The sequence below is a fragment of the Aethina tumida genome, chromosome 1, assembly GCF_024364675.1.
Source record: "Aethina tumida isolate Nest 87 chromosome 1, icAetTumi1.1, whole genome shotgun sequence".
NCBI classification, from domain to species: Eukaryota; Metazoa; Arthropoda; class Insecta; order Coleoptera; family Nitidulidae; genus Aethina; species Aethina tumida.
The window spans coordinates 70005329-70024396 of record NC_065435.1 but is presented as its reverse complement, the minus strand read 5'-3'; the positions used below and the strand labels follow the sequence as shown (position 1 = coordinate 70024396).

The window sequence follows — 19068 nt, the reverse complement described above, 5'->3', positions numbered from 1 at the left end:
TCACCCCAGCTTCGGTGTTCACATTAAATCAAGCACATTAAACTTGTGAAAAGTTTTAACGTCGGGCAACCTTTTAATACATTTTGTGTATATTAGAAATCCACACTTCTTTTTTATAACTTTAATAACGAAAATATCGTCAATAACATTTTTTAATAATCTGTGCTCGAGCCGAAGAATTGTAAAACTTCTGAATAACCATAAATCTCATCGAAACTTTTATATTTGGAGTTTATTAAACTTTTATATTACTGAAATATTGTCAACCAGTACACATTTACACAGATTGAAGCAATTGCCACAAAGTAACGGTTATAAACATAAAATTTTACGTTCAGACTAATAAAACGTTACGACGATGCAAAATACTAGATACTTACATCAATAATGAACTGCACACTCGGAAATCATTGAACATTATATCAAACATAGGAATTTATGTTCCGTTTTGATTTGAAAACAGGATGGTATTTTTATTATTAAAACTTCAATGCAGTAAAATAATGTCCTTGCAAAATTCACAGTGCGCCAATCTTTGATTTCGGACCAAACAACAGAATTCGTTAGTTACAACATTGCGTTAGATTAAATTAAAATTGAATTTGTATAATACATTAGAATAAAAATATTAACGAATGAAATTTCGTGTAATTACCCGTAATGTGGGCAATCCAAATAAATTAATTATGGCCGGTAATTAAATTCGTGAATGGTTTTATATCATGGGATCATTAATGGGGAAATTTAAATCCGGGTTATCTGACGCCTAAATGAATTTTTATTACGGTCACATTAATTATTTATTAAATTGATATAATAATTTAATTTACATATATAATTGTTTGTCACAAAATTTATGGAATATATTTTTTTTTAATTTTATTTTATCTTTTATTAATTCATAATTGTTAAATATTTTATTTTATTTTTTTTTAGTCCAAAGTTATTAAAATCAAGTAACAACATTTTATAGGAAAGCAATAAATAAAACTGCTATTAAATAAAAAAGTCTGAAGTTTACAGAAGTATATATTTATATTAGAAAAACTTGTGCAATTTTGTGATACTATACACTCAGTGACAATGAACAGTGAATCAATCAATGGAACTTAATTATGTCTATTCTAACCTATGATTATGAAAAACGTCATTAATCATTCTTATTATTACTTATGAAATATCCAAAATAGAGGCAAAACTATATTGAATGTGCTGGCTGAGAAGAATCCAAGAAACTAGGAAACTATGAAATGGTATCAATTGAGCGGATACAATTCAAATCAACGAGTTACTAAAATTTGGGACATAAAGTTGTCAATAATTATCAGAGGAAGAAAATAATTGTCGGAATTTGACAACACATCGATAATATACAGTAGGAAAAGCGTTTGACCCGTCTGAATTTAGAGAAAAACATCATGCATGACAGAGACAGTAGAAGTCTATCCCATGGTGGGAGACTTCCTGTCTTTATTGCACATGGATTCAGATAGATCAAACTCTTTTTGTTCTGTATATTTGTTATGTATTTGCCTTGTTTCTGTGTTATAGACGTTTTTATACAAATACTTCATTTTATACATTACATACATGTGTTTATTATTACATTCGTCACTATTTTTTATATATACTATATTTTCATCACATTCTCATAAAATACTCATGCTGTTACAATTTAAACTTAAGGGTCAAAGGTTATATATCTGTAATATCATCAATATCATTCCTTTTGTTTTTTAGCTCAAAGTGGTTAAATACATAGTTTATTCATTTTTAGAAATGAATATTATAAGAATTTTTAGATAATTTTGTATATTTCTAGATTATTTTTATAACGTAAATAAGATTGCTTTAGAAATACGTATAATTAAAATAAACACCGTCTTAAAATACAAACTACTATTTTATATACTTAATATTTGAGCTGTCGTAATTGTTATTCAAGTGTGTGAATATTAATTTTTTTTCTGTCGCTATTTTAATAATCCTATTTTTTAATTCCATTGTCATGAATTAGTCATGACTTTATTAACGACAATTTATAAGAAACATTTACATTTTATTGTTGATTAAAGCTTCCGACATTTTATAATATATTCAGAGAAGAAAACAAATGTGACTTACCAAACGGTCACTGGCATTGAAGGCTGCGACCTCCTGGTGCAACAGTTTTCGCTGCACATGGACCCATCGCCCGATCCGATGCTGCCTCTCGGTGGCGGCGTCGCGCATACGTGCCTTCCGCCGGCTCCTCCCACGTACTCGACACTGGGACTGGCACAGATACTGTGACGGCACTGTCCTTTCGCGTTCCGCAGATTTGGTGATACAATGGTACCGTTCGGCTGACACGGCAGGGCTCCGCACTGGGTGCCCTTCTCCTGCTGGTATCCGCACTGGTACTCCTTACCTTGGTAATTTTGGCACTGCATATCTTGAAGACTAAGGTTATTGACACATTGTACTTCTTTTTGGTGTAACTCCTTGCCCTGGCTGGTTACGGAGCTGCTCGAGCTCGAACCGGGACTGGACTTGGATAGTTGGTACCCGTCGGGAAACTGGCAACACTTAACTCGGTTAGGAGTACCCATGTACCTTATTCTCTGATATTGGTTCGGGTTGTACGGTAAAGGTAATCTATAATGGTATGGTAAATCTCTTCTCATGTACGGATCAGATGAGTTTGTGAACTTGTTTGTGTATCTATCATAGTTTTGATACTGCTGATAGTACGGTTCCTGTTGTTGCGGGACGTATCGTTCAACAGGTGTGTGGGCGTTTGGTGGTATGTAACGCTCACCACCATACTTGTCACTGTTGCTTACATGAGAATGGAGATTGTTTTGGTGACTACTTCCATTCTGGTACCTATCATAGTACTTCCTGTCGTGAATATGGTACCTATCGTTGGAGTTGTTTGGAGAAGAAGTGTACCGATCTTGGAACCGCTGAGATTTATCGTACCTTTCCAATTTCTTAGGCGAGAACGTTTCTGTTGGAGAAGGTGACAAAGGAGGTGGCGGTATGAATCGGTCAGGTATGGGAACAGTTGTGGTGGGCGAAGGGAAAGCATTATTCGGATAACAATCAGGACTAGGAGTGTTCTCAGGCGATAAAGGCGGTGGCGGAATAAACCGATCGCTAGCTGGAGCCGGAGAAGGAGGTTCCATATAAGAAACCTGTTGAGCGTACTGTATCCTTTCGGGTCTTTCATTTCTTTCTTGCGTCGCGAATCGTTCTGGACACGGAATTGGGGGAAACCTCTCGGAACTGAATCTGCCGTCGTACTGTTCGAGTGGATAGTGGTTCTGGTACTGCTGGTACCGTTCGGCTTTCCTGTCTGAACTGGCCGATCGTTCTCTAATCTTGTATATGTCCGATTTGGAACCACTGCGGTGTCTTTCAGTCGGTGTGTAGCGCTCAATAGAGCACACACTTTGTGCGGAAGAATGTCTATCAGTACTACTAAAGCTGTCGATCGCACCAGTATGGTACTTGTCAGTTGGAGTGTACCTATCTGTGTTGCCGCCACATCTATCCTTATCCGAGGACAATGTGTGGTAACGGTCTGTTGGTGTGTTGGTTCTGGAATACCTGTCCAGGGTTGCGTGCGTGTGGTACCTGTCGAGACTGCCGACGTTTTGCACTGGGGTATACCGTTCCGGGTACCTCTGGCAACTTGTTCTCTCCGTATAATGATATCTGTAAGGAAAAGAGACTCATAATATCAGTACGTGGTACTACTAGAGGCGATATTTACCTATCGTTTGTTTTGTCACTCTGACACATAGCCGCCGATTGGAGGATCTCCTTCGGCAGCAGCCGCTCGCTGGACACAGACGTCTGTGGCCGCTCCCCGAGTGGAAATCGCTCCGACACGCCCTGGTACCGTTCGCCACTCGGGAGTCGGTCGGAGTTGCTCCGCTCCGAGCCAAATCTATCCGTACCGACGCGATCACTAAACCGTTCCGAGGCGATGAAGCGTTCGGGCGCCTCGAGGAGCGACTTCTCGCTCGCGTAGCGCGCTTCCTGCTGCTGCTGCTGCTGCTGCTGCAGACGATGGTCCGTAGGTGGAGGTACACAACCAGCAGGACACTGAACGGGAACCGGAGACGGGGAGCCATGCTGCGGCTGGGGCTGTGGCTGCTGAATTGTGATCTGTCTTCGTCCATAGTCGTCGTCTGCAGGCATCCTGGTGGCCCTGGGCCCGTTGTCAAGACATTTGAAACTGGAACAAAAATGGTTTATTCAATTTTGCTCTTCGGATATTTTCTATCATTCGGTCAGTTCTTCTAAACTTCTATCGAACATGTTTGGCACGTATGCCATATTAGATTTAGCTTGTTAATGGATGAATACTTATAGTAGTCTTTCTACTTGTATTAACTGTCCTAGATCTCCTTCAAACCTTGGATCTCATCACGGCTACTTGAACTCAAATTGACTAGAAAGCACATAAACGTACACTTATCTCAGTGCAACAAGCCAACAATAGCGGATTAAGTTTATGCGATGTTCGCATGGTTGGTCACCAGATTGATGAGGACTGCTCTAAATGCAGAACCAATTAATATCAAAATTTCCGTCGGTCAGCTCGCAGCTGAAAAACGGACACCCGTACATAAATCGGCATCATCGTGTCCCCGATATGACAATGACGCAGACTCGTCATACCGTTCGGTGTTATTTATGACGCACGGTTTGTCCGTCGGAATTAATACGGACACGCCATTTACAATTAGGAGTGTGATTCATGGGAGCGGGCCCGTTCGTTCGGACGGCGACGCTCGTCAAAATTCCGGAGTGTGCGGGACGGAACAAACGGCCCGACCAGACTCAAATATCGATCAGATGTGGCGCGAGCGAGCGCTGCCTGTCGGGATGTTGGGAGCTGAACTAGCGCAGAATGGATCGCTCCCAGAACCGGACTTTGTCTTCCACCTAAATTATTGCAGTTAACTTATCAAGATTATGAAGAGATACAAGTGACTGACTCTAAACAAACATCATTTGTGATCCAACTATAGTTAATTATTTCCCACATCCCTCTCCTTTTAAATTACTAATTTAATTATTATGAAGAACGAGAAAGAGTCTTTGTTTTAACTCTAAGACATGACATCAAATATTCCATTTAAATATTCCTTTGTTCGTATATGCTGAACAGAAGAAACCAACAATAATGTTTGCTCAATCCAGCTCTTTACATTATGAACATTGATTGATGTTTGTATGTACACAATACATCCATGTGTATAATATATATTAGTGAAATTATACTGCGGTGTCTACAAATTTACATTTAAGATAATCAATACGTGTAATCAGGGGCTCAATTAGTTACAACGCGTCGCGACGCCTCCTTTCTCTTTATTTGCTTATGGAAACGTCCTCGAGGATGAATATTACAAGCTCAAAATTTCCTTATTTGGAATATACTATCTGTTACCTTGTTAAAGATGATATAATTAATTCAGTAGAAAGACTTAGTGATTCTAAAATAATAGTTTAGGTTCGTAGATAAATTACCAACCATAAAACGTAAAGTACGCCTCATTTATTGGTTATTTAAAATAGAACACTGCAATTAGTAACAATGAGATATATAGCAGAAAACTCCGCCTACATGATTTCATTGGTTAGTGTTGTTGTGCATTATAATTATTCTGTATTACAAAACAACGAAAACACAACCAACGAAGTAACAAAACAAAAAACGAAACTGGAAATTTTTAATAACTACGGTTCTGGATTATTTCCAACCGTGTTCATAATAGTGGCGAATGTTTCGGCCATTTCATCATTATCTATCTGAAAAGATATTTCATTGCTCAGCATTTTGGATCTGACGAGAGAAAAAAAGCCAGTTCGTGTTTTATCACTGTCTGTGTAATATTCGCCTTCCACACGTGTTATTGTGTTCCGCCAAAAAAAGAAACTACATGTGGCCAAAAAAACAACTTCTCTATATGCTATGAGGCTCTAATCTTTTTAATGGGCGGTTTATTGGTGTGTACAATTGGAAACATGCATTTCGAACGAACCTTTTATGATGAACTTTTTTATCAATCACAATAACAAAGTTATTAGACACAACCACATAATTTCATACTTCATGACACTAACACCATAAATCGTTATAAAAAAATGTAGGGATTATACATTTAAAAATTACACAGCCGAAAGTAATGTAAGTACATCGTCAACTATATTTGATCCGTATATTTTCATTATAAAAAGTAACTTTCCATTTCCAATGAATTGTTAATGACTTTCTGGCGACAAGCTTAAAGACTAAGGGTGAAGTTTTCATCGATTGAAGTAAAAGGAATTAATAATTAGTTCAAAGTAGCACGTAAGACGCATAGCCGACATAAATGACAGTGTCGTCAATATTAAACAACTCCGCTTACATGAGCTTATTAGTAGAGCTCTTACTTTGTCGAACTTCCATTGAGTTTATTGATTTTCTTGTTGCTGATATCAATCTTAGGACGAAATCATGATGGAACAACCAGCAAACTTAAATTGGATGAGGTATAAATTTTAGAATACTTTTTTCCATGAAAGAAGACCATGTTTTAAAATTTAAATTGGCCCATAAATCATTTTGGTAATAAAAAAAAGTGTAGCAGACATCAGGTGCGTGCAGAAATACTTAAAATCCACGTGGATAAATGTACAATAGAGAGTTATTCAAATTTCAGCGATGGACAGGGGAAAAGTTCCGGGTAAGTGAAAATCCGTGTTTCTTCTTGCGCAGTAAAACTGTATAATATTTTTTGTGCCGAATTTATTTTATAGGTGTTCCTACGTTTTCTCCGGCGTACATAAAACATGTTCCAATGGTAAATTAAACTGGGGCATATACCAAAAAAGTTTATGATGATTGTAAATTTATGGAAGATTTACTGGCCTCGTAAAAAATATTACTTTATGACGCTTATTTATAACTTTTAAGGTGGACATTGTTGGGAAATGGCGTTAAGATTACTATTGACTCGAAAACTAAAAACAGTCTCGCCCATTCTTTGTTTTAAATTCATTCTCAGTTGTAACAAATTTAACATTTGAATAAAAAAGGTCCAATTGCAGATACGCGTGTCCTTTAAAGCTTTTAGTCGCAGCAATTTATTATGACACTGCAACGTGCTAGTTTATTAGGACGAATTCAAATGTCGTCGTCTTCTTTTCATTCGATTTCTTTAACATTGTATCATTTTCTAAATTAAATCGTCAGCCGTTAGAAGCGATACTGATCACTTCTTATTTGATGTATTCTATTGAATTCCTCACATTTCAGACATCTTTTTTTGTGAAACTTTCTCCTTTTTGGTCTAGACATTATTATTACGCCGCGCGGATATTATATTTAAAAGGGATATATAAAAAAGTATGTCTAAGAAGATATTTATATATATATATATATATATATATATATATATATATATATATATATATATATATATTTACTTCTCTATGTTTTAACGTAATACGCAAAACCAATTTTATAAAAATAAAAAAGTTCTTTATACTTATTCTATAGATATAAAAGGTCATTTTGTTATAAGACTATTTAAATGGAATATGACATTTTTGTATCATATTTCATTTCGACATATATTTATTTGGATCTCTCAAATTTCATCCATCCTTTTATTAGGGACAATGTAATAAAAAAATGCTGTACCATATTATATAGTACTTGTATGTAAAATGCGAATTAACTTTTTTAGAAAATAAAATATATTTGAACTTTTATAGAAGGAAATTTGTGAGTAATTAAATACTTACAATTTAAATTTTCGATAAAATATATGAACAAATATATACTGATAAAGTACATTACATTTTTGTCAAAATATTTTATAGAGCTTTGTTGAACTTATAGTTACATTAACCATTGACGAGCTAACAAAAATCAATTTCAATTTAATTCAAAATAGTTAACCTTTGTGGACAAATAAATATAAGGAAAATCTTTATTTGCATGCATTATTTTAAAAATAGAAATCAACTGATTATAAAAAAATTCAATATTTAAAAAATACAATCACTTTATGTAAACTATGTAGATTAATTAAATAGTTACATTTATAATGAAAATGTTAATATACCAAACTAAATTATATTTTAGTTAAATCTTCAGAGCATTATTTTTTAATAATAAACTAATAATTATTAATTATTCTAAAATGATTAAGTAATTATAATAAAATTTCATCTTTTAAATATTAAACTTATTTAATATTTAATTTAACTGATTAATTTATATATTATCTAAATATAATAAACATATAAATCTTTATAAAATTTGTATGAAATTTAGTCTGTAAAAATCTTTAAAATCTATAAGATTTAGAGAATCTATAATATATATAAAATCTAAATAAAATTATATAATTTATGTGGTATCTGTATAAAACCTACAAATGTGTATAAAATCCGTAGAATCATAAATTTAATTATGTCAAACTGAATTTATGAAATATTTTATTGTAAATAAATATTTTATATATTATAAAAAATAAATAAAACTAATTGCATGGTAAAAATAACCTAAAAATGAATATATATATATATATATATATATATATATATATATATATATATATATATATATATATATATATATTGATTCACAGTTATATATAGCTGAATATGAGGTTTATATTATTTCTCTCAGTATCCTATTTCTTCCAATATTCAATTGGATTTCTTACACTTTAACCATCCTTTTGTGAGGGACTTTCACCTTTTCAGTCTAGACCTACACTCATATCCTGATATTGTACCTTCGAGGCAATATCAGTAAAAGAACAGCAAAAAATCTACATATAACATAAAATATGTTCAATGTAAGTATCGTAAAAACCCTTTAAGAAACTACATGAATTCAATTGTCTCTACAGAATCCAATATTGAACAGAGAAGGTGTTGATTTATTCAGACACTCTCATATTATAATATAATATAGATATTTTCAAGCAAATTGCAAAATAGAAGGACAATTCCAGCACTGTTTCTTTTTAAACTAAAGCTAGTTAAAGTAATCATCCCTATTTAAAATTTAAAATCCATTAAATCGATTCAATATTCCGGAAATAAAACTATTTGTAAACTCTTTACTTTTAATGGAATAGCTTTAGAATGTTAATTTTCAGTGCAGGAACTAGCGGACATAAATTGAAGGAGCGAGGCGAAGTTTTTAAGCGAAGAGCCTTTTTGTTTTTCTTATTTCAGTAATGTTTTGTAATTGTATTCAGTTCGAATTTTAAATAATTTTTTTTTTTTAATAAATCCGAGGCGCCCGGCAAAAACATCCGTCATGAAATATTAACGCAATGTGTACGGAAGGAACTAACCGCAGATACTTAAAAGTTTCCGCGTAATAAAGATTACGAAAAAAAAAACAACCGATAATTACAAGATCATAAAAAGTTCGGTAACTTTTTTACACTAGCGAAACGGGAGAGGTCCATATATTATTTCGGCGCTGATAAAACTTTTTCTTTATTTCGCGGATAACGTTAATTTAAACTTTTGTTTCTCGGCCCCATTAACATTGTTGCCGATTTTGTACGTCCCACCCCCGCGGGACCTCAACATAATTTACCGGGGCAGTAAAACAAACCGTTTGGCTATGAAGTTGTTGAATGTAAATCAAGGCTAAAAGGTAACGGTAATTTAAAACGCCGCTTTCGCGGGGCACCTTAAATTAACCCGAGGACTTTCTTAAGCGTTCCAGATAACGGTGCTTGTTTTAAACCCCGTGACTGCACCGTTTCCAAAATGACCCCAACCATATGCACGTAACCAATCCTTAGTAAACGATAATCCGGTTGCATGAAAAAAAAATGGACATGGTACGTTTCAGATGTGAATTTGATTGGATGTGCAGTACGTCGGACGTGCCTTATTAAATGACACTTTGATTAAAATTGATTATCCGGTGACACAAAACAAGACACGTACATGTTCTATATTAAACCGTTTGTGCAGAATGGATTTGTTGTAGTTCGATTTATTTATAGGTGTGTAATTGAATTTCGATGGCGATCGGGCTAAAATAACGCGCGTGGCGTTCTATGCGAATGAATAATTAATATCCATCCAATGGGTAGATATAGTAAAATATCGGCTGAAATTTTTTTAAATAGAATCTCTATAGAATTTCATATGAATATTAATTCATGTATTAAATATGTAAGATAAGCGTAAAAAATAATTTTAATAGTTAAGGTTATTAATCTTATTAGAATTTGACAATTATTTAACTGAAAAATTATTCGTGTTTTAAATTGGCCGGATTAATTTAAGTTTAAACAAATTGTAAATATTTTAAATAATTAAACAATTTCTCATGTATTTTTTAAATTTTCTAAAGGTGGTATTTAATTAATTAATAGAAAATTTAATAATTATAAATAATATGTTAATACATATTTATTCCTTACATTGAATTTAAAATACTGTTTTGGATAAATGCTTCAATTTATGGTATCCGTAATATATTTGAAGAAAATATGCATGATTTTAATTTAATTTCGTCGGTTTAAACGTGGCAATTAATTAAAAATTGTTCAAATGAATTCCACATTAAGTAAAAATGATAAAATTCATCGTCTGAACTGCCAATTCTCTCTTGCTAATGAACGCTAATGCACTTTTTACTAATTATGAGAATTCTCACCGGATGGACATTGGGTTGAAGCTCGTAAACCTGATGCATCAGTACAGAAACAGTTTTAGAATGCTCGTGAAATTTTACACATTGACAATCTATCACCAAGAGACGAAACCGTCAATGTGAGTGCTGGTACTGTTTGCAAATTAACTAATTTCATAAAAAACTTATTCAGAGAGAGGTCACACTAGAGACTTTAAAATGATAAATGGGAAAATCCATCATAGAATCTAGATATTTTTCCGTATGACAATTATTTATTTTTGTCGCTATTTAAATTTTTAAGTCTCAAACAATTTAATTCCAGAGATGAAAAGTGAGGTTAATTTTTTCTTCAATTCCGAAAACTCAGATTTATATGACATGAACTTACTTGTAGAACTTATTTTGTTGAATTCTTTAAAATAAAATATAACTTAATGTTTCAAAATGTAAGGTAGCTGAAGCGTGCCTCTAGCAAATGAAACAACTCCAGATACCGACATAAAGGAAGTTCCCGATTCTTCAGTTTTAATAGTATGTGTCTGGTGGATTCAGTTTTAGAAAACTTTTTAATACTGCATCTCTTTTTTGTATGATATGTATGATATAGCGACAATGGTTTTTTAATACATAAACATGTATTTCCAGTTTAAATTACTGCGACAAAATGTTTATTAAACCGCCCATTTGAATACGAGACAAAAAATCGTGGACTGTACCAATATATAGCATATATTGGTGCGATAAACTTGATTGGCAAACGGAAAGTACGGTAATGAATAAATTATTTTCCTGGCCATGTCTTTCATTTTCAAATAGTAATGAAGATAAAAGTTTTTTTTATTTGAAAGGTCTATCTTGCGGACTAAATTTACATGTCAAGGCACGAATTATGTTGTTAATTATACATATCTAAAAATATTGCCGCCACTGAAGTCTAAATATTTTCCATGTGACTATTATTTATTTTTGACAACGTTCAAATTTTTAAGTTTTAATGTAATTCTGGAGATGAAAGCTCAGGTTAATCTTTTCTTCAGTTTCAAAAATCCAGATTTACATAACATGAATTTACTTGTAGAACTTATTTTGTTGAATAAAATCAAACATATAACATACAACTATGTTATTTTAGTTAAACATTAAAAAGGTAAATTAATTTTTCCGGTACATAATATCACAGCTATAATAATGTTTTAACTACTATTATTTTCATTCTTATTCTCATAACACTGGACGGTGTTTTTTTGAAACTTTAACTTCTATAACAACAACTCTATAACTACTGATCCGATTGTAGGCTGCAAAATAACATTGAATAAAGAATAAAAATAGTAGTAAAGTATTTCAATATTTTAATAAAAATACCTTTTAAATGATGTATCATAAATTCACCTTTTCTGTTAAAAAACAGTTAATAAGAAGATTTAATTAAATTCAAAATTTTATATGGTTTATATTCGTGATCGATATCTTGTTCCATTTAAAAATTAACAAGAAAGAGAATTCTTTAGGATCTGGCTGTAACATATTTTTAACGTATTTTTTGTTTATAACATACACATGAATACAAAATTCTTTCGAAACTAGTTTGTGAATGTTACGTTAAATCAATAAATAAAATTTAACCAATTAATATCGTATTCGAAAAAAGAAAATTTCAAGTGATTTAAAAACTTAATTCATTAAAAAGAATGTTTCTTTTGTAAAGTATGTTAGCTAGATAGTTACCGGAAAGTTGAAATAAGTGAATGGCACTGAAACTTGTCTCATTAAAAGTTTCTAGGTATAAAATGAGATAGACAGGTTTAAAACGAATTTGTTTTAAAAATCTGTATCTAAAATTGAAACTGAATTTAATAAAATATTCTTTAACATCTCAAATATTCAATTTTTCTGATGGAGTATAAAACAAATTACCGCAAGTACCAGTAAATTTCTCAGTTTTCCAAACTTTAAGTACACACATTTTGTTTAACTTTCTAAAATTTTATAGCATATAAAAAAGTAATAAGTTTCCAGGAACTTTATTAATAAAACATTGATCGTGTCTGGTGTTTCTGTTTTTATTGACCTTTTTATTTTGCAAGTATATAAAAACTATATCTAACAGCACAGACAGTGCGATTTCATATTTCAATAATCGTAGTGGTCATATTAAAATAAAAAATGGCATAAAATTTCGTTACAAAGAAAGCAACGCTGCATTATAATACAGGTAGCATTAGAATTCCCGAATGGATCCATCGACACAATAACCGCGTGCGTATTTATGAAATATGCATCCCTAGCAAACATATTAGGGATATATTTTTGCGGCGATAAGGAAACGACATAAATCGCGGGGGGAAGCCCCGAATCGATTTCCATACATATCCCGACTTTTTATTTGGTCCGAGGCGAAGCCCGGAGAAGAAAAAGTGGAACGTGTATCCAGACCCTCCCGGGATCCCATTCATATAAATATCACCTTAGTTGACTGGAGCCGGGCTTAAGCCGAGAAAATGTGGAAAGGCTTTCTCGACACTTAATTCGATATGCGTCCTGCATAACCGATTCCAAGGATCATCCCATCCCGTTCAATCTGTGCCAGTGTGACGTGCGCCTCCGTTCGTCTCGTCCTCGTATGCGTGCGACCGAACTGACAGAGACCGAACAGTCGTTACACCCTACGCCCTTTACTTCGCACAATAACTTCACTGGTTTATCTCGGGCGTATTAATTGTAAGAGAATCTGATCAGCAATTCGGACGTTCGAATGGTACGTTTTTACAACTGCCACAAAGCGAAAACTTGGGAAGTGGGATTTTCTACAAGGGGGAGAACAATAAAGAAAAATTGAGTTACGGATCAAAGTCAAACGCACAACATCTTTGTGTTTTTCTAATATTATCGGATATCAGTTTTGTTTATTTTCTGTATATTTGATTTTATTATTTGATCACTTTTATAAAAAAGAAACAATTGTAGGGGATAAAGCAGAATTAACATACCACTGGACAAATAATATCATTTTCTCTTTGGTATTACTTCTTGAAATTACATTTTTCATCATTAGCTTTTTCTTTTCATTTTGTCATACTCAACAACTTCTAAAAAGTATTTAGAGATATATGAATTTATGTTTCAAATATTTTTTTTTTTTGTTTTCATTTTATTTTTCATGTTGAAAAATTTACTTTATTACGTAATATGTAAGTTAAGATAATTTGGAGATTATGGTACATTGTTAAAGTAATGTCCTATAGGTTTTAAGCAAAATAACATAGTATGTTTAATCAACCTATTTTATGTTTTTGATAATATTTCTTGGAATTACATTCTTCCAGTGGCGACTACTAAGATGAGAATGATTTTCATATCTATATTTGTTCGGATTTATTGGTCGACGTTTGTTGAAATTATTTTCTAACGTTTCGCTAGCACGAGTGGCAAAATATTCTACTGTTGTAGAGCAAAATTAACTTAGTCTGTTCAAACCAGGCATTTTACGTTTTTGATCATATTTCTTACAATTATCTTCTTCATCATTTCGAATCTTATTTTATTTCTCATGTTGAAAAATATTAACTGTGTTCCATCTCAAAAATTTCTCTTTAAGTAAAGGAGAAATGTAGAAGTAGAAGTTATTTTATGTCTTTGAAAATATTTCTTATAATGTTCTTTATCAATTAAAAAATTATATTCTTCATCACTTCATCTTTTATTTTTAACTTATTTTTCACACTAAAAAATAATAACATTGTCCCATTAGAAAAGCTACAAAAGTAATAATTGAATAGGTATAAAATATTTATCATGTTTGTAAAGGTGTTTTTCAGACTTCAGAATATAGTATGATTTTAAAGCAAAATTGACATATCCATGTATAAATCCCCCATTTTATGACTGATTTCCTGAAATCATATTTTCATTACTTCGGACGTTTTCCTTTATTTTAGTTTTTTATAACCTAGTTACATAACCTTTTGATAACTATTAAAGATGTATGGAGCAGAAGAATGTAAATAAAGGTTATTTTGAGACGTCAAAGTTAGAATAGAATATTGTACAATTTGAAGCAAATCAAGACATTATATGTCTTTAATATTATCTCTAGGAATTATATCACAATTCAATATTATTTTTATTATATTTCTCGTGTTGAAAAATATTAACCTTGTTACACCAGAAAAACTTCTAAGAACGCTGATAAGTATCATTTCTAAAAGACAGTGTCACATTCTCTGTTTATGTGCTTTTGTCAATTTCTTGAAGTCCCATTTTCTTTTACAAACCAGTCAAGAAATTTATATCTAAAATATCATCATGAACGAAACGTAATATATTGGTTTGAAAGAAATCTCATCGCCCAGAATGACACGGGTCGAAACTAACACCCTTTTAAATTACGGCTTCAATATGAACGGTTCAAAACTGGGATTTTCTTAGGATTTTGTATATTTAAATCTTATTTGGAAATTGTCAAATTTTACCCCATTGAATTAAATTGGGGGAACCAACTGCCGAGTTTTTTTTTGCATAAAATATTTTTCGATAACCTAATTAGACGCCTACTCAACACAATTGAGTGTGTAAACAGCGCGTTTTTAAATACAAATCCGAATAGAAAGCCGGTGGCATAATTAGGGTGTATTCATGCGCTCCCCTTGTAAGCCGTAGGAGGAAGAGTTGTTTGTTGTTGAAAGGCATTCCCGTCACTTAATTCCATATGCGGCCTGCATAACCGATTCCGCGGATCTCATTCAATATGTGCCGGTGTGATGTGTGTCTGTGTGTGTGTGCAGTTCGTTTTCTTCGCTGGGGGGATGCGTGTGACTGAACTAACAAACCCTACCCAATAACCGAGAACTGGATGCCCTTTGACACGCGACATGTAGTCTGTGCAGACTACGTAAATGGATTTCACGCCACTCTGGATGCTAATTAAGAAGTATCATTAATATTCGCGAATATGTAACGTGCCATGTCAGCTTCTTAAGCGGATCAATAGGGTGGGACGAGAGGGATCAAACAACAACCTCCTCGATTCTCGAGAACGCGCCGTAATGTAATTCAGCTGCTCGGAATTATGTTCCATGAATATGGAGATTTTTACTGTAATGTATGGATGTTTCTTTGTACCGGTTTTCTGTTTGACAAATAACACAAAAAGAGTTATGTTATCAGTAATAAACTGGGAACAAGAATAATGGAGTAATTTCGTTTATACGAAGGGATAAGTAATCGAAAATGGTAATTACTTCTGTGAAAAATGTTGACACAACGTCGAATTAACTTCACAATAGTACAGGACAAAGAGATCGATAATCATCTCATGGTCAGTGAAGGAGAAAATTAAAAATAAATATTTATTCATTTCAAGTATAATTCTTATTAAATTATATAAATAAGTAATTGATAAATTTGTAGATAAAGATACTAATGGCCAATTCTTACAGTGAAGGAATTCGAATTTCCATCATAGGACAGAGGCGACACGAATTGTGTATCACATCACTGTCAGCTAAAAGCATGTGAAGAACACCAACAAATTAAATAATGAGCGCTGTTGTTGCATTTCCGATGCAAGGTACGTAGTGAAAAAGCTCATTGCCACTTGAATTTCCGCCAATTAGCCAATCAGACAGTCGTGACGAAGATCTTGTCCACTGCAGACGCATTCGGGTCAGACAACTTCTTAATTATATGGTATCTAAACTAATCGAAGGAATTCACATATTTCGACCAAAATATAAGTTAAACCATACATTTTTATACGCTCTATATACATCGATTATTTGGGAATAAAAACGTAAAAATGAATACAATAAAACCTTAGACAATAAACAACGAGGTCGAAAAAACGCATCACAGGCTTCAGTCGATATTTAAATATTCAGTTGATTTTAACCCTGTTCAAGAATTAACAACCAATTTTTACTGCCTTTTCTTAAACCATGCATAGACGTCATTTATCAGAAGAATGCTTCAGGCTGGTTTGTCAGGAAAAAGAATTGTGACCTAAAGAGTGAAATTCTGCGATGTTTGTATGTTAAAGCAGATTTGGAGTATGTAGTGATAGAAGGTCAGTACGAGTCTGGGGACCTCCAAATCAAAGAATAAATCCACGTTAAGTGCAGGAAGTTCACGCGTACCAAGCTCCATATGGGTATGGGGTGGTACTTTTCTAGGAGGTAGAACGGAGCTTTACATCTGTAACCGTAGCATGACCGGTAAAATTTATGCAACAACGATAACATTGTTGAACATTATTGATGGAATTTGGAACCAAACTTTCGATTTTTAAACGACAACGCTAGACTGTCAGAGCTGGGGTTGTCCTCAACAACTTAAAAAATGCTCCAATCGAGAGTGTACCCTTACATGCTTGGAAGATCATATTAATTGCTGACCAGCCTCATTCCCATACTGTAAATGAATTAAGACAACTTCATCCAGTATGGGACGCTTTGGATCAAAATCATGTGGATGAACTGGTAAGAAGTATGTTACGTAGGGTACAAGCTGTAATAGGAAGCAGAGCTGGAATATTTAAAAAAAATGGTGTATTTTTCATTTTATATGTGAAAACAAATTTTTTAATTATTTTGTAAAATAAATTTTAAGTTATCCTTGGTTTAATTTCTTATTTCTTTTATTACAATTCTACTATTACAATTTTAATTTTTAATAAATAATCATTTGATTATAAAATAAGGCAATATGCTTAACTTTTTTCGATCAGTTTATTTACGTAAACAATATTTGGATTTTTTAAAGATATTTAATTACTTTGATTAGTATATCTAATATAAATATAATATAATAAAACATTAACATTGCATTCAAATACAGCGTTTTTGTATTATTAGTAAAAAACCTCAAAATTATTTCTTTCTTGTCTATCACTTGTCTGGATATACTTAGACAGGAAAGTTATAAAGTATGCCGATTATGTGATCTTGTTTAAAATTCTAATGATTCCTAGTACCTTACTGTTTAAATTTTTCGATTAATTATTTCCAAATAAATACTTAATAAAAGATTTTGTATTTAATAATCTCATTTTCCCAGTTGTTTCTCATTATCCTGACAGTGAAATATCGTTAAGATCATAATATGTATTATTATACATATTATGTATATGTCTAATGGTTTTCAGTCGATGTATGAAATATTTATTGTCAAGTATATACACGTCACTTATTATGCATTTTTATACATGTATAAAGTTTATTTTCATTTTCCTGGGCCGTAAATCGCTTGACTGTTCCAAAATTTTTTTAAAACGGCCAAAACTTTAGAATGTTTGAGTCAAAACCTTCACCTCTGGTCACTTTGCACACTAAATATAATAAATAGAATTGCGGAATAGAAAACGTTCCTTTATAATATAAAGTCAATCTCCAGTAATTTTTTGCAGCAATCGCTTCTATTTAAATAAGTATAAGTAAATAATTAAATGACAATGCTAATGTTCCTAGAAATCCAAATAAGCATCCTCTTAATTGTAAATTATTAAGCAATAACTGAAGGAAAAATCAATAATCACCGACAACTGCATGTAAATTACAGACATTTCAGTGTTCAATAATTCATATTCAGAATATGATTCATCACAGCACACAATGCAAGAAAATTCTCAGAACAAAATTATGCATAAGTCCTTCGAAAAATGCAGAATAAGTTATGAGTCAATTTCGTGTCGGAGTCCAATTTTTACTCAGTTTCAGCCATAATTATCCCCCGTGCAACTTTACAGTAGATAAATAAGCTTGTGGCAACACCGTGCAATTTATTATCCATTACCAATAATTAATGAGAAATAGAGTGATTGCGTTCAATGAAACGATTACACATTCAAAGCAGAAATTATCGACGATCGTGAAATATGGATGAAGGATGTTTGCCATTGTTAACGGGTCAAAGACCAAAATAGCGATATTAAATGATCACATGTTATTATTGATCACTGTTCATTTCGAACTTATGATGATGCGGGAGTGCTGAAATGTGATACGGTGATTTGCATGACTTTTAAAGTTGGTCTTTATCAAACATGCAAGAAACTGTATAAATTATGCATTTTACAGATGTTTGATAACACGGTTTCTGTTACAACTCAATAAATTGCTATAAAATAAAAGTTAGACCATAAATAATTAGAAAAAGAAAGGAATACGGTTTGCAAAGATAAAGGAAGTCATTGTGGTTCCAGTTAAGAAAGCGGAGCAAAAGGAAAAACGTGCCCGAAATCAAATTATTCAAGATATCTGATCCAATCAATATGCATTTGTTTAATTTGCTCCCGGTTATTGTGTGGCTTGGTGGTGCTTTATTCGAAAGAAAAGAAATCTATTTCCAGGCTTTTAAAAGAATTGAATGGCATAATGGTATTCGAATGCGGGAGCTGGAAA

The 19068-nt window shown here is 32.6% G+C and overlaps 1 protein-coding gene across 3 annotated transcripts in view; it reads right to left on the bottom strand.

Annotated features, from left to right (window-relative positions):
- The window catches only part of LOC109608827 (uncharacterized), a 127453-nt gene that overhangs the window by 92110 nt on the left and 16275 nt on the right, over nt 1–19068 (bottom strand). For all 3 annotated transcript variants that reach the window (XM_049965793.1, XM_020025377.2, XM_049965794.1), the window contains exons 3-4: nt 3761–4228; nt 2125–3702 (exon numbers count right to left, since the gene is read on the bottom strand). In XM_049965793.1, the coding sequence (XP_049821750.1) occupies nt 2125–3702; nt 3761–4191 (2009 nt within the window). In that variant the 5' untranslated portion in view covers nt 4192–4228. The remainder of the gene's footprint in view (nt 1–2124; nt 3703–3760; nt 4229–19068) is intronic.